General features: G+C 41.5%; 3 protein-coding genes across 4 annotated transcripts; all 3 read left to right on the forward strand.

Annotated features, from left to right (window-relative positions):
• Positions 1 to 7,431: 7,431 nt before the first annotated feature.
• On the forward strand, positions 7,432 to 8,674 carry LOC128541388 (dual specificity protein phosphatase 13-like). Its single transcript, XM_053511786.1, has 3 exons — positions 7,432 to 7,559; positions 7,934 to 8,151; positions 8,372 to 8,674. Exons 1-3 carry the CDS (start codon positions 7,444 to 7,446, stop codon positions 8,578 to 8,580), a joined length of 543 nt encoding a protein of 180 aa, XP_053367761.1. The 5' UTR covers positions 7,432 to 7,443; the 3' UTR covers positions 8,581 to 8,674.
• A 249-nt stretch (positions 8,675 to 8,923) lies between these two features.
• Positions 8,924 to 11,731, forward strand: LOC128541387 (dual specificity protein phosphatase 13-like). Its single transcript, XM_053511785.1, has 3 exons — positions 8,924 to 9,079; positions 9,957 to 10,174; positions 10,570 to 11,731. Exons 1-3 carry the CDS (start codon positions 8,952 to 8,954, stop codon positions 10,779 to 10,781), a joined length of 558 nt encoding a protein of 185 aa, XP_053367760.1. The 5' UTR covers positions 8,924 to 8,951; the 3' UTR covers positions 10,782 to 11,731.
• A 1,497-nt stretch (positions 11,732 to 13,228) lies between these two features.
• Positions 13,229 to 15,519, forward strand: LOC128540798 (dual specificity protein phosphatase 13-like). 2 transcript variants are annotated; one of them, XM_053510775.1, is made up of 4 exons: positions 13,229 to 13,307; positions 13,728 to 13,899; positions 14,736 to 14,956; positions 15,268 to 15,519. In XM_053510775.1, exons 2-4 carry the CDS (start codon positions 13,745 to 13,747, stop codon positions 15,468 to 15,470), a joined length of 579 nt encoding a protein of 192 aa, XP_053366750.1. In that variant the 5' UTR covers positions 13,229 to 13,307; positions 13,728 to 13,744; the 3' UTR covers positions 15,471 to 15,519. The 2 variants fall into 2 exon arrangements, with proteins under 2 accessions (XP_053366750.1, XP_053366751.1); XM_053510776.1 differs by having other exon boundaries at positions 13,254 to 13,307; positions 13,737 to 13,899.
• The last annotated feature ends 76 nt before the right edge of the window (positions 15,520 to 15,595 follow it).

The raw sequence follows: 15,595 nt of genomic DNA on the forward strand, positions 1-15,595 counted from the left end.
AAAAACATTATCCCCACAGAGGCTTGAAAACTATGAAAACACTTAATTTATCCGTCTCTACCGTTTTCCAGCCTAGACCGCGTTTCAGTGGAGCAGTGACCTTTTAGTTCGCATTGTTTTTAGCTCCTTCCAGAGGACGTACAGGGTACTGTTCAGTCATGAGCAGGAGACTTTCCACAGATAACTCTGACATGACAATATTTGCTTAATAGTCTCGCTGCTGATGGAAACATCACAAATTTTACTATGGATATATCGTTAAGGTTTCCTTCCCTACTTTTTTTGTTGTTGTTGTTGTTTGGTTTATTTATTTTATTGGTATTATTATTATCATCATCATTATTATTGTTGTTATTACTATATTATTATATTTTTTAATTAATAATATAGCTCTTCTTTAATTGTGAGCTTGTGTTGCTTAGTTGCAGTTTAAGAGAAGCGTCTAATATTATTGCCTTTGCTGGTGTCAATAGGCTTACTTTAACTGTTTTTCTTATTGTTATTACCATTATTATTACTATCTTATTCCGCAGATTTTACGACATATCATAATGCGCTATTTGAGTAACTTTAGTATGGTGGGATTGGCGGGAGCGTGAGCTGTTGGCTCTGTAGAGCTCCCAACACAAACACTTAATGTGTGGATTTGTTTTTGCAGGGTATTTTGTTCACCATGTTCTTGTAGGTGATGGGGGGGAGGGGGGTGGGGTTTTATCCGGGTTTTTGTTTTCTACCAGACTTATTCTGTCAGATGTCCATGTTAATTTTCACTCACTTTCAAGTTGCTTTTATGGATTTCATACATATAAATACTTCCCCTTAAGATGACGGCTATCCAAACTTTTAAAGGGCTCAATGGCTGTTCAGTTAATTTCGTGAGCTGGAATGTTAAGTCACTTAACCATCCCGTGAAACGTAAAAAGGTATTTGCACATTTAAAACAACTTGATGCGGACATCGCATTTCTTCAGGAGACTCATTTACGTACAACGGATCATTTCCGGCTCAGAGGGATTTGGGCGGAACAGATATATCACTCCAATTTCCATTCAAAAGCTAGAGGTGTGGCCATACTCATTAAGAAAAATACACCATTCACTATGACTAGTATAGAGGCTGATTCCTTGGGGCGATATGTTATTGTGGTGGGCCAGCTTTATTCCCTCCCAGTCATTCTGGCCAATATTTATGCACCAAACTGGGATAACACTGCATTCTTCTCGAATATTTTCTCTCGGTTACCAGATATATCATCGCACCACCTTATTCTTGGTGGCGACACAAATTGTGTACTCTCCCCCGTTTTAGACCGTAGCTCGTCCAAAAAAGCTCCCCTTTCTAAATCAGCACGTTCAATTAAACTCTTTCTTAAATCATATGGTATAGCTGACGTTTGGCGGTTTCGTAACCCAATTTCCAGAGAATATTCCTTCTTTTCTTCTGTTCATAAGACCTTTTCCCGTATAGATGCTTTTTTCCTAGACAAGAGACTTCTTCCTTTTATTACCAAATGTCATTATGGAGCTATAGTTATATCTGATCATGGTCCCCTAATTATGAAAATGCGTATCCCCAATACACAATCCAGCTACCGTCCCTGGAGGTTAAACTCCTTGCTTCTATCAGAGGAAGCTTTCACTGAATTCATTTCCTCTGAGATTGCACTATTTCTTGAGATCAATCAAACACCAGGGATGTCCTCTTCAACTATATGGGAGTCACTTAAGGCATATTTACGAGGCCAGATAATTTCATATTGCGCAAAGAAGAATAAAAATGACACTGCACGCTTTAAAGAACTGGCTGATGAGATACTGGAGCTAGATAGACTATATAGTTATGTACCCTCTGCAGACATAATGAAAAAGCGTTTACTTTTGCAGACTGAGTTTGATCTCCTGTCAACAAGGCAGGCTGAATATCTTCTTTCTAAATCAAGACATATGTCCTATGAGCATGGGGACAAGGCTGGGCGAACACTTGCTCATCAGCTAAAACAAAGAACTGCCAATCAGTCTATCCCTGTAATTAACAATGAGCAAGGTTTAAAAAATACTGATAGCCTTAAAATTAATGCATGTTTCCGAAATTATTATCAGTCACTATATACTTCCGATTCATGTGTCGATCCTCTTTCCCTGGAGGACTTTTTCAATAATATACATATCCCTTCTATAGATCCAGTGAATGTTGCTGAATTGGAAGAAAATCTCACGGTGGAAGAAATAGCCTCAGCAATTGCATCTATGCAGAGTGGCAAGTCACCAGGACCGGATGGTTTCCCAACAGATTTCTTTAAAAAATTTTCAGAGCAGCTTTCACCTTTACTGTTATCAGTTTTTGAAGAGTCACTTTCAGTAAAATCCCTACCACCAACCATGCGTCAGGCAGTTATCTCATTAATCCTTAAAAAAGACAAGAACCCTCTCGAGTGTAGCTCATACCGTCCAATCTCCCTACTAAATACCGATGCTAAAGTGCTTGCTAAAGTCCTTGCGCGACGTTTAGAGGGGGTGTTGCCCTCCATTATATCACCTGACCAAACGGGGTTTATTAAGAATCGTTATTCTTTTTTTAACATCAGACGACTTTTGAATATTCTTTATGGCCCCTCCCCACCTGGCACACCGGAGGTAGTTCTCTCATTGGATGCAGAAAAGGCATTTGACCGTGTGGAATGGGGTTATCTTTTTAATACTCTGGAGAGGTTTGGATTTGGTCAAAAGCTTATATCATGGATAAAACTTTTATACACATCTCCATTAGCCGCTGTGCGTACTAATAACAGCATATCTGCTTATTTTGAGCTTCAACGTGGCACGAGGCAGGGATGCCCTCTGTCTCCACTTCTATTTGCAGTCGCAATGGAACCACTTGCTTTAACTCTGAGACAAAGAGCCGATATCCATGGTATTCAACGGGCAGGATTGGAACATAAGGTGTCGCTTTATGCAGACGACATGTTATTGTATTTGTCACAACCCCTGACAAACTTACCTAAGTTAGTGACTCTACTTACAGAGTTTGGCAAAATATCTGGCTATAAAGTTAATATCCAGAAAAGTGAACTAATGCCTGTTGGTGATGGGGTCATTCTGTCATCTTTAAGCTCAATTCCCTTTAAGATTAGCCCTAAAAAATTTAAATACCTTGGGATTTGGGTTACGCATGATCATAAAGACTTGTTCGGAGCCAATTATCCACCTCTCTTATCCAATCTTAAACAGGATCTTGAGCGTTGGGACCACCTCCATCTTTCATTGGGTGGAAGAATTAATACAATAAAAATGAATGTATTGCCCAAATTTTTGTATATTTTTCAGTGCCTTCCGTTATTTTTAACAAAATCTTTCTTCTCTAAATTAAATAATCAGATCTCAACCTTTATTTGGAACAAAAAAACACCAAGAATTAAAAGAATTATACTGCAGAGACCTCGTGCAAAAGGAGGGATGGCACTTCCAAATTTCATGTATTATTACTGGGCAGCCAATATAAGAGCGCTGTTATTCTGGTTAAATAATGACATTAATCCCCCTGTTTGGACAATTCTGGAGGGGGCTTCAGTTAGGCCCACTTCTCTAATAGCATTATTGTGTTCTAAAATACCATTTATTCAACCAATCTCTAGTTTGACCTCTAATCCAGTTGTTATACATTCAGTTAAAATCTGGAACCAATTCAGATTATCGTTTTCCCTTAAGGAGTTACCGCAGGCTGCCCCAATTGCTAAAAATTACTTGTTTGTTCCGTCTATGATGGATGATGCCTTTAAAGTTTGGGCTAGAAAGGGTTTGGTCTCACTGTCTGAACTCTATATTGATGGAAATTTTGCATCCTTCGAACAGTTGGTGCAGAAATACGACATTCCCAAATCACATTTTTATAGGTACTTGCAGCTTCGGAACTTTGTGGCATTGAATTCTAATAATTTCCCATCATGCCCTCCACTTTCTTTATTAGATTCAATATTTGAATGTAAATCAGTCCAAAAACAAACTATACGCAGGATTTACGAAATACTCAATATGTATGATTTAACACCCTTAGATTTACTTAGGAATAAATGGGAGACAGATTTAAATGAACCAATTTCAGAGGAAATCTGGCACAAAATAATACAGGGAATCTTCTCATCATCCATTTGCCTTAAACATGCTGTAATACAATTTAAGATTGTGCATCGTCTACATTGGTCAAAAGTCAGACTCTCTAAGATTAAGGCTGATATAGACACCACGTGTGACAGATGCAGGCAGGCTCCTGCAACTCTGCTGCATATGTTCTGGACTTGTCCAAGACTCTACATGTTCTGGACCAATATTTTTGAAACTTTTTCTGGAGTATTTGGAGAGATAGTAGAGCCAACTCCATTTGTTGCATTGTTTGGTGTGCCTCCAGAAAATACCAGTTTTAACCAAAGGGAAATTAAAATATTGGCTTTCTGTTCCCTTTTGGCTAGGAGATTAATCTTGACTAAATGGAAAGATCCTGATCCACCAACATTTAGCCACTGGATAAGGGAGGTGATGCACTGTCTTAAACTGGAGAAAATTAGGTATACAGTTAGAGGGTCTACTGACACATTTTATAGTATTTGGCAGCCTTTCTTAACTTTTGCTGAGGTTATAAACGCAGATAAGATAGTACCGTAAAGGAAGTGTGTGTGAAGATTACTTATTATTATTTTATTTATGGACATCTGATTGTTATGGCATCCTTGTGTTTGTCTGGTTTGGGGGGGGGGGGGTTGATTTTGTGTTCTCTTTTGTTGTGGTTTGTTGTGTTTTTTTTTTTGTAAAGTTTGAAAATAAATAAAAAAACTTTGATCAAAACAAATGTACAAAGCCAATGAAATGCAGCTTGCATCTAACCAGAAGTGCATAAGTGGCCTATTTATAATGATTAACAATGTGGAGGCAGATGATTCGCTGTGGGGACCCCTGAAAGGGAACAGCCGAAAGACAAAGAAGAGGTGGTAAATGAGGGGACAAGTTCATATGTACAGGGGTGAGGGTGATTAGTGTACACTACAGAGGGTACAGGGTAATAAAGTCATGGTGAATGGAGGTATAGTATATGTGAAAGATGTGGAAGATAGAGTTAGACGGATACACTAATGGACCCCCTAACGGAAGCAGCCATTGCCTGGTTCACTTTGGTGGATAAGGAGCTAAAGATGATACAGTATTTGAAGGTATATAGTCAGTTGTGCCTTTCTGATCAGGAGAGAAGAGTTCAGAGACCAGGTGAGATCATTTTCTACTAAGGTGGTACCGGACCTAGTTTGCACACTTTGCTGGACCAGAACCAAGAACTGCTTTTGTCAGGAGATGGGGCGGTTTTTATCACCACCAACTAAAAGTTTGTGACCGCCATCTTTAAGAAGTGTACTAAATATGCAATGGGAAGCTCAAATGCGTTCTAGTGATGATAGAGCCAGGAGAACTGCGTAAAGCCATGTTGAATTTTGCCAATTTTTTTTGTTAGCTCGCGACTAACATTTTTTATCACTTGCTTTTTTTGTTTTTGCCGCTAGCATTGTAGCTAACATTGCCAGGAAAGTAAAGATGACGTAATTATGTGACTGTGAACCGGCTCTTGTACCAGACATGAACTAGCACCTGGTTCACTTTGGTGGATAAGGAGCTAAAGATGTGGACACCGAGGAACTCCCTTGATGTGAATGCAAGCATGAGTGTAATTGCCAACTTGTCTGAAATCCACAATGACTTCCTTTGTCTTCTTGGTGTTGAGTTCCCTTTTATTTTCTTCACACCATTCTAGTAGTGGCCCAGTGGTGGCTCAAGCATTTAAGGATCTGGATTACTGATCAGAAGGTCAGGGGTTCAAGTCCCAGCACCATCAAGCTGCCATCGTTGATCCCTTTATCTGCTCCATATTATGCTCTATACTCCGACCCCAGCTTCCTAACTGGGATAGATAAGGTACACCCTGCTCTAAGTTATATGTGATAAATAAGTGAATCTTAACTCTAATCTTAGGTGCTGGATCTCCTCTCTGATCAGGTCTACCGCCAAGGTGTCATCTGCGTTGATAATGCTTGGTGGAGGCATAGACAGCTACGCAGTCATGAGTGAAAAGGAAGTATTAAAGCAGGCACAGTATGCATCCCTGAGGAACTCCAGTGCTGAGGGTGAGACTGGAGGAGCTGATGCCAAGCTGTTTTAGCTTCAAGACTAGTTTGTAAGGACTGGCTATATGTAAAGCTGAGCTAAAATCAAAGAACAAACAGACATCCTGACATAAGTGTTGGGTTGCCCAGGTGAGTTAGGGTAGAATGGAGCACTGTGGAAATGGACTCCTCTGGGCGATAGGAAAACTGGTATGGGTCCAGAGTAGGTGGCAGACAGGTTTTATGGTGGGTGAAGACCAGTCTTTCGAAGCACTTTGAGGTGACAGGTATGAGTGCAATGGGACGAAAGCCACTAAGTGCTGTCGCAGAGGAATTCTTTGGTACTGGCACAATGGAAGCAAATTGAAAGCAGGTGGGGACAGTTGCCTTAGCCAAGGACGGATTAAAAATGTCCATGAAGAGCCATTTGGTCCATGCAAGCTCTGAGTACTCGGCCAGGGATGCCGTCAGGGCCAGCTGCTTTTCTTGCATTCACCCTGCCAGGGTAGCACACACTTCAGAGGTGAAGAACGTAAGTTGCTGCTCACCCGGGAATAGCTCTGCTTTGAGCATGAGTTCTATGTTCCCCTTTTCGAAATGCGCTCCTGGACGGTGCTCCTCAAGCTGCTTGTGTACATGTTTGGCTTTGCAGATTCCCTTCCTCAGATTGGCTTTGGTGACACTGTAGGCATCGCGGCCTCCAAAACTGAAATTTGTGTTGCATGCCTTAGAGCAAAAGGAGGACATCCAGGGCTTCTGATTGGTGAACGCTATGATGTTTCTTTGTACAGTCACATGACTCACACATGTGACTTAAATGAACAGTCAGAACGGAATACATGTGACGAAACTGAAATCATATTTTTGCTAAAATTGCATTAATTTTTGAAAATTTATGAGCTCTGGCACAAACTCATGACCTGTTTTAATCCAGATGATGTGAGCAAAGACGTTTTAATGTATCAAGAACCAAGATTGTTGCATCGTTTGAACAGCCAATCATGTAAAATCTTTGTTCTTTGTCAGTTCCAGTGAAGGAGGTGTGGCCTCTGTATAAGTCACAGTAAAGGAGGTGTGGCTTTTGTGTGTGTATCTGTCACGAACCATAATGAACCATGAATATCATGTAGGATATAAAAACCCAATCTTGCAACACTGTGTTTTTATTTGGCAGAAATGTGGGTTTATAATCACCATGACAACAACAACATATTATATATTAGTGGTTTAATTTTGGAACAGAGTTCAGCACCTGCCACTGTCACTGCACACATCATGATCGACTTGCGTGTGTATGTGTGTGTGAGATGGACACACGGTGTGAAACCCCCTCATTGAAGGAGCTGGAGAGGATTCTGTATGGAGGGAAACGGAGCGGAAATCATGTGGACGAGGTCTGGCCCAACCTGTTCCTGGGAGACATGTGAGTTCTGTGAGTCCAGCGTGTATTAAAGGGGAGGATATTTAACGCAGCAGTATGGCCAAAAACAAACTCTACACTTTAACAGCCGATATTTTCTATCGTAAATTTGAAGCTGTGAAGCTGTAAAAGCGTTTATCAGTATGAGCTTGAACCCATCTTCAGTTATCAGTTGACATTAAGTCTAATTACGGTGTCAGATTAATGATAATAATTCGTTCACCAACACACTCTTGAGAAATGTTGACAGTTTGGTATCATTTCCACAGTCACTGTACACTGTACCTCGCTAAGTACTAGTTAGCTCGCTAATCCCTAGCGCCCGCGTTGGAGAGAAACCCCTGGTTGCGCGTTCAGACTTTCTGTCCTGTTTGTAGGTCGATAGCTAATGATCGCTACAGCGTGTGGAAGCTCGGGATCTCGCACGTCCTGAACGCTGCTCATGGGAAAGCACACTGCCACGGCAGCCACGCGTTTTACGGCTCGTCCGTGGAGTACTACGGCGTTCCTGCAGACGACTTGCCGTCCTTTAATCTCGCTTCTTACTTCCAGCCGTGTGCGGACTACATCCATCAGGTCCTGGAGTCTCCTGGAGGTAAAGTTACACCACCACACCAGACCCACAGAACCACCTTTACTTTACACAACACCGGTCATGATATTATTATTGGTCAGCTAGCGCAGTTGTTAGCGTTGCGGTTTTGGCAATGTGCATCCATTAATTTAGGGGGTGGAGCTTCTGAAGGGATGGGTGTTTTTGTGTATATCTATCTCCATCTCCACATTGTGATGTGTGTGTGTGTGTGTGTGTGTAGCACGGTTGCTGGTGCACTGTGCAGTAGGTGTGAGCCGCTCTGCTTCCTTAGTCCTCGCCTATCTAATGATCCACCACCGGCTCCCCCTGCTGGACGCCGTCAACACGGTCAAACAGCGCAGATGGATTTTCCCAAACCGTGGATTTCTCCGGCAGCTCCGAGCTCTCGACATGAGACTACGCAACACACAGACTCTAACAACCGCATGAAGAGGAGTTTATTGATGAAAAGCTGTGTTTTCATTTATTTTTTTACCTTCAAAAGAGAGATAAAAAACGGGTTGCTGAGAGAACCAGTGTGTATATCTGCTATAACGTCACTCACAGGCGTTCCACAAAATTAAATATATAACTATAAAAGGACAAAAAGGATGATGTGTTGTTCTTCTAAAAAATGCAATTACGTGTGTGTGTGTGTGTGTGTGTGTGTGTGTAACACAATCCTGAAGACCTAAATGTAGGCACAGAGATCTCCACCTGCTCTTTCTAATCACTGGCACAGCACACACACACACGCACAGGCATGCAGCTCAGCAGCCAAGTGCTTTATGACCACACACACACACACACACACACAGAAAATGGCAGCTGGAAGACACATGAGGAAGGAGTACCTGTCAGTAAAGGACCTAGAGAAAGTTTTAGACTCCTGCACTCTGGATCTGCACCAAATAGATGAAGTCTGGCCAAATCTCTACATCAGTAATGTGTATGTATATACACACAGTACACACACACACACACACACACACAGTATACAAACGGCATACACACTACATACACACTGCACGTCCACTTCCACTATAAACAACAGACTGTAATATTCACCCAATCATTTTTTATTATAATCATTATAATAAAGTAAAACTGTACATTAACAAATAATACAATCTTTAATATCGTTATAGTTAATTTAGTTATAATTAATACAATTAAATATAGTAATATATTTATATATAGATAAAGTTTACTGATTGTCTAACCATTAGCTTTTACATTCAAACCTTTTTGTTTTTGCTTTTGTAATTTACTTTTGTCATTTTATCTAAATGTGATGCAGTAACAATTTTATGAATTAATTTTTGTTTAAAATTTTTTTTTTTAAAGTTTTAAGACTTTTTTCAAGTCTCAGCATTAATAAGGAAGTAATTAATATTTGCGCGGTTATTGAACATGGACAGTATTTAATCAGATTACAATAAACACAGGACTATTATAAGAAAAGACTTAAACATTAGTTTGATTATAATGTACATTTAAACCTAAAATTTTAACTTAAAAACAAATTATTATTGATTTGAAGGTCATTTGACCTTTGACCCAGAAGGGGCGCTGTAAAAAAAAAAAAAAAAAAAAAAAAAACTGGCTGACCCTGCGCTCTGACCCCAGTTTCCTAATTGGGATATGCGAAAATTGAGCAATTTCCCTCTGGGATTAATAAAGTTCTAATTATTTATTAATTTATTTATTTTTATTTATTTGATGAAAGGGAACATACCTAAAGCTTCAGTAAGTTACAGTGTACAGTGTGTGTGTGTGTGTGTGTGTGTGTGTGTGTGTGTGTGTGTGTGTAATGTGTAATCAAGGGGAGTCGCTCAGAACCGGACGACGCTGCAGCGGCTCGGCATCACGCACATCCTGAACGCCGCACACTCCAAACGCGGCAGCATCGGGGACCAAAAGTTCTACGGCACCAACTTCGTCTACTGCGGGATCCCGGCAGACGACTCGACCCACTTCGACCTGGACGTTTACTTCAAACCTGCTGCAGAGTTCATACACAGCGGCCTGAAATCTGTGGATGGTGAGAGTCATTACAGCGGATGGGGCGGAGCTTTCAGGATAATTAGCATTCCTAATTTGCATTTATTAATAACCTTTTTACACTAAACCCTTCAAGTTTAATACACACTGATTGTTTTAATCTTTATTATAAACACTTGCTGTAGAGGGCGTGGCCACACTTAAGTATTAGTGGGTCACATAATGGGCCACACATTAAGCCATGAGAATCGTCTCTTCTCTCACACGTCTTTTTACACGAAGTGAAACGGGATAAAACTCCTTAAATTACTGCCTTATACACGTGTACGTGAGAAATTAATCCTGTCCGAATAGGGCTCATGGAATCTTCAGATAGTTACCTGAACCGGTCCGGTATGTTGCATGTGAATGATCTGTGTTTGTTTTCATTTACAGGGAAAGTGCTGGTGCATTGCATTATGGGTATGAGCCGCTCGTCCTCGTTGGTGCTGGCGTACCTGATGCTGTATCAGCACATGTCTTTGCGCTCGGCCATCCAGCGCCTCGTCCAGAAACGAGCCATCTACCCCAACAGGAACTTCCTGGCTCTCCTGCTGGACCTCGACTTCCAACTGAAGGGCAAACGCAAAGCCTGCATCCTGCTCTAAACAAACAAACAAACGAACATCACGTGGTCTCCATGGTAACGGGACACTAATGCGGAAGCAGAGCGTGCGAGATTGTGGAGCAGTCACATGGGAAAGCTGGGACGATCAAAATAAACGCATCAAATAACCGGGGCTGTGTTCCAGACTGTTTTTAACACACCTTTGTCCAGCGTCTTAAGTGACGTTTGTTAAACAGCCACCTGACTGCACTGGCTTGTGCTCATATCGAGCAAGCTAGCGACACGGAGATCAGCGCAGAGTGTGCTCCTGTTACAGAATCAACACACACTTTATTTTTATTCACACACATAGTGGACTTGTGCGGGTCGAAAAAAACAATGTTAAAGGGCAAAGGCAAGCTGAGAGAGTCGCTTAGAAGTGCTACCACAAAACCAGTTTGTGCTACCTGACCTACTGGGATTATAGCATGTAATAATAGTAATAATAATAATAATAATAATAATAATAATCCAATAATATACACACCACAGGTCCTTAAAACCAGCTCAAGAGTAGAACAGGAAACATAAGGACAGGAAACACTGACCATATAAGGAAAGCGGTGAGGAACACTGGACACACATCGCACTGGGTACGGAGGGTAAACCGGGACAGAATCAGGACGGACAGAACTCTGATACTGAGTCAAAGAAGAGGAGGAAACACTGACCATATAAGGAAAGAGGCGGCAACAAGGGGGAAAAACAGGACTGACAACAGAATGACATCAGGGTCAGACTCAGACAGAGAGATGTGATGTGAAGAAGAACAGGAAGTGACCATATAAGGAAAGAGGTGATGTGCAGAGACTGTGATGGGACGAAACTTTCATGGAGGACATTAAACCACATGTTTGTGGTGTAACTGCTTACAGTTAAAACTCTCTCTCTCTCTAATATCAAGACTTCTTTAATTCATCAAGAGGACCAACGAATAAACACTGATTTACTTTTACGTCATATAAAATAAATAATAAATACTGTTTCTTTTCTCTTTACTGAATAAAAATTCAATATGTGACACTCTGACTGGCTGCCTGTAGCTCTATTCAGACTGGTTTAGTTTCTTACACAGAATTGTGTAATCCCCCAGGGGAAAAGTATGTGCACCCCTGACCCTCACACCCACCTGTGCTGCTCTGAAACACAAAATGGTGCAGAATGTGTCTACGTTTCCTGTAACATTATGGTTCCCCTTCACTGGAACTAGGAGGAACTAACTGAACCCCCTTCTCCAGCATGATGACGCCCCTGTGAGATCCACAAATCCGGCGCCATGGATACACGGTGTGTTAAGAATGTGTTGGAGCAGAAGAACTCAGAGCCCTGACTGAACTCAACCTCACGGAATCATCAGCTCTGGGATGAACTGGAACTGGAGCCTCCTCGATGTCCTGGCATGTGGTATCGATGTGGTGGTCAGGTGTCCACATACTTTTGGCTGTATCTCTGGGATTGTGGTTCAGTTACAGGTCAGATGTTTACGAGTATGTAAGGATCAGAGGGTACTTTAATGAAGTCCATGAAGTCCTACAGACATGCTATGTTCATGTGACCATCTAACAGTGATGGACAAAGTACACAAAACCTGTACAATTCAGTAACAGGAGAGATTATCTGGGCCAATTGTTACTAAAGTAAAAGTAGAAGTCCTTACTTTATTTGTGTACTTGAGTAAAAGTTCAAAAGTCCTTACTCTCTCTCGCTCTCTCTCTCATTTCCCAATTCTGAATGTTCTGTTTTTGTTCCTGTCTGCGATCCACCTCCGCTTCTGCCTTCAAACAGCTGTTGGGTTTATAGGAGCGTCTCAAAGAAAATGCAAGTCACGCGATTACACATAATAGCCAGCAGGGGGCCTGATTCCTGCTCCAAACGCTACACAGCACTAACACATGGTCATGCAGAAATGTAATGAAGTACAAGTACAGGTATTACTGTAGTATGTAGTGGAGTAAAAGTTAAAAGCATCATCTAATAAAACCACTTAAGTAAAGTACAGATACACGAAATATGTACTTAAGTACAGTAACGAAACACATGCCCTCCGTTTCCTCCCGCCTCTGCCCACTAATAATCAAGTGAGGCCACGCCCCCTACATCAAACGTTTATAATAAAGAATACAAATCAGGTGTGTGTAGTACACATGGAGTGTGTAAAGTACATGGTGGAGACACGCCCTCATCACTGTGTAAATCCATCAAAATTATTATACAACCATCCCCCATTAGTTACATCACTAAACACACATACACACACACACACACACACACACCTATACACACACACACATACACACACGTGTCTGGGGAAAAACAAAGCCCTAATCTCTTACCTCTCTAATGTGTAAGTTGTCTCTGGTTGTTTATTTGGAGGTAATTGTGGTGATGTGATATCTTCAGTATGTAAGGAGAGAGCACGGGTTTATAAATAACCCTGCACACTAACACACACACACACACACACACACACAGACGAACAGCTTTGACCTGCAGTGAGGCTGGGAATGGAGTTTGAGAAGAAAATCAGGTAAATCTCTCACACACACACACACACACACACACACTCTGCTATAGATAGTTCGTCACTTCCACTGAGTGAGAAATGATTTAATGTCATTTTTGCCTCGACAGTGTTTTAGACTGAATGTTGTTTCCTAACAGACTTTTACTTCATTATTTAAATCCGTATCGAGGTTTAAAGGACGTGTTGTTTTGATGATGTCACTGTGTAAGGTGCATGCACGGTGTGTAACGTGAATAAATGTGTGTGATGGTACTGGATTGTTTCGTGAACCGCGAAATAACGTATAACAGGAGGAGTGTGTAGGAGTGTGTACAGCTGTTATATCTTAAACTTCAGTACAGACCCCTGGAACACTGTGGCACATGTGTGTGTGTGTGTGTGTATGTGTATGTGTGTGTGTGTGTGTGTGTGTTGCACCAACAGGTGAAACAGGTGAAGAAATGCACCACAGAAGAGTCTCTCTCACAGACCAGGTGGGAGAAAAGGGCAGGTATGAGACTCCGCCCACCTCCGATCTCTACAGGTTACTGTGGATCAACCCGGGCAGCAGCAGCCACATGGATGAGGTCAGACCGGGCATCTACATCGGAGACCTGTAAGATACATGAAGTGTAACAGCCAATAGGAGCATCAGACCAGAGAGCCAGAACCAATCAGAATGCACCATTAAACAGTACAGCCAATCAGATTACACTATTAAAAATCAAAGTCAATCACATCCCAAGATCAGAGAGGAGAGCTTATCAGATCACAGAATCACAGGAGAGCCAATCAGATCTCAGCATTTAACATTTAGAACCAGTCTGATCTCAACATCAAAAAGAAGAGCCAATCAGATTAGCGCATAAAACAAGAGAGACAATCGGCATCAGATAGGGCAGCCAATCAAATCACAGCGTCAAACAGGAGAGCCAATTAGATCACACAGCATCAAACACGACAGCAAATCATATTAGTGCATAAAACATAAGGGCCAAACAGGAGATCACAGAATCAGGCAAATCAGATCAGAGTTGAAACAAAAGAGTCAATCTGATCAATTCAATTTAATTTAATTTTATTTGTATAGAGCGTTTAACATTGTCATTGTCGCAAAGCAGCTTTTAAATCAAATTAAAATTTTATTTGTCACATACAGTCATACACGGTACAATATGCAGTGAAATGCTTAGACGACCGCCAGTGACCTTAAAAAATATATAATAATAATAATAATAATAAATGAAAACTTATACGTAAGAAATAAATATGGATAAAGAGAAATACTAAAGAAAATAAATTTAACTGTACAAATAAGGGCATAATAAAAATATTACAAAATATAGAAATATAGAAGGAAAAAAAAGTATACATATAAAATGTGGAAGTGGCTAATGGTTGTACAAATATGCATAAAAAGTGACTTATTAAAGGGGGGGGGGTGTTTTTCAGGTATGCAGCTAAAGACAAGCCCATGTTACAGGCCCTGAACATCAGTCATGTGTTAAACGCAGCTCACGGTAAATACAACGTGAACACAGGAGCGAGTTACTACAGAGGCACCAACATCGAGTACCTCGGCGTGGAGGCCTTCGACATGCCCAACTTCGACATCAGCCCCTTCTTCCACAGCGCCGCCAAGTTCATCAAGAATGCAGTGAGCACCCCTGGAGGTGAGGAGGGGAAGTGCGCTCAGACCACCGTATTCACACAAACCCTGCGCTCGCACTTACGAGTGACATGAGGAGTACAAGGAGCAAATATTCTGTGCACAGAAAACCAGAATGTCATGGGGCGGGGCTTTATCTGCTTTAGCTCCTCCTCCTATAATTCTTCCACACACAGTGAAACAACACACTAAACAGCTGACTGATCCAGCCTCACACTAACCCTCAGATGTGTAGCGTGTGTGTGTGTAGTGTGAAGCTTGTGTGTAGTGTGTATGTAGCGTGTGTGTAGTGTGATGCGTGTTGTGTGTTTGTAGGTAAGGTGTTAGTGCACTGTGCGATGGGTCTGAGCCGCTCGTCCACGCTGGTCCTCGCCTACCTGATGATGGAGGAGAAGATGACGCTGGTGGAGGCCATCACTGCAGTGGCGCCACACAGGAACATCTGCCCCAACACGGGCTTCCTGGAGCAGCTGCGCACACTCGACACACAGCTGCAGAACAGACACAGCGCCATCTAGTGTTGTCTTAATAAATTATCATCATGATTTCTGGGGCGTCCAGATTGTACATGTGCCTGTGAATGAGCAGTTACTATAGCAACGATAACCAGCTATTGCAATATAAACCTGTCACATCAGTCACC

This window comes from Clarias gariepinus, chromosome 14, assembly GCF_024256425.1.
Source record: "Clarias gariepinus isolate MV-2021 ecotype Netherlands chromosome 14, CGAR_prim_01v2, whole genome shotgun sequence".
In the NCBI taxonomy this organism is placed as follows: Eukaryota; Metazoa; Chordata; class Actinopteri; order Siluriformes; family Clariidae; genus Clarias; species Clarias gariepinus.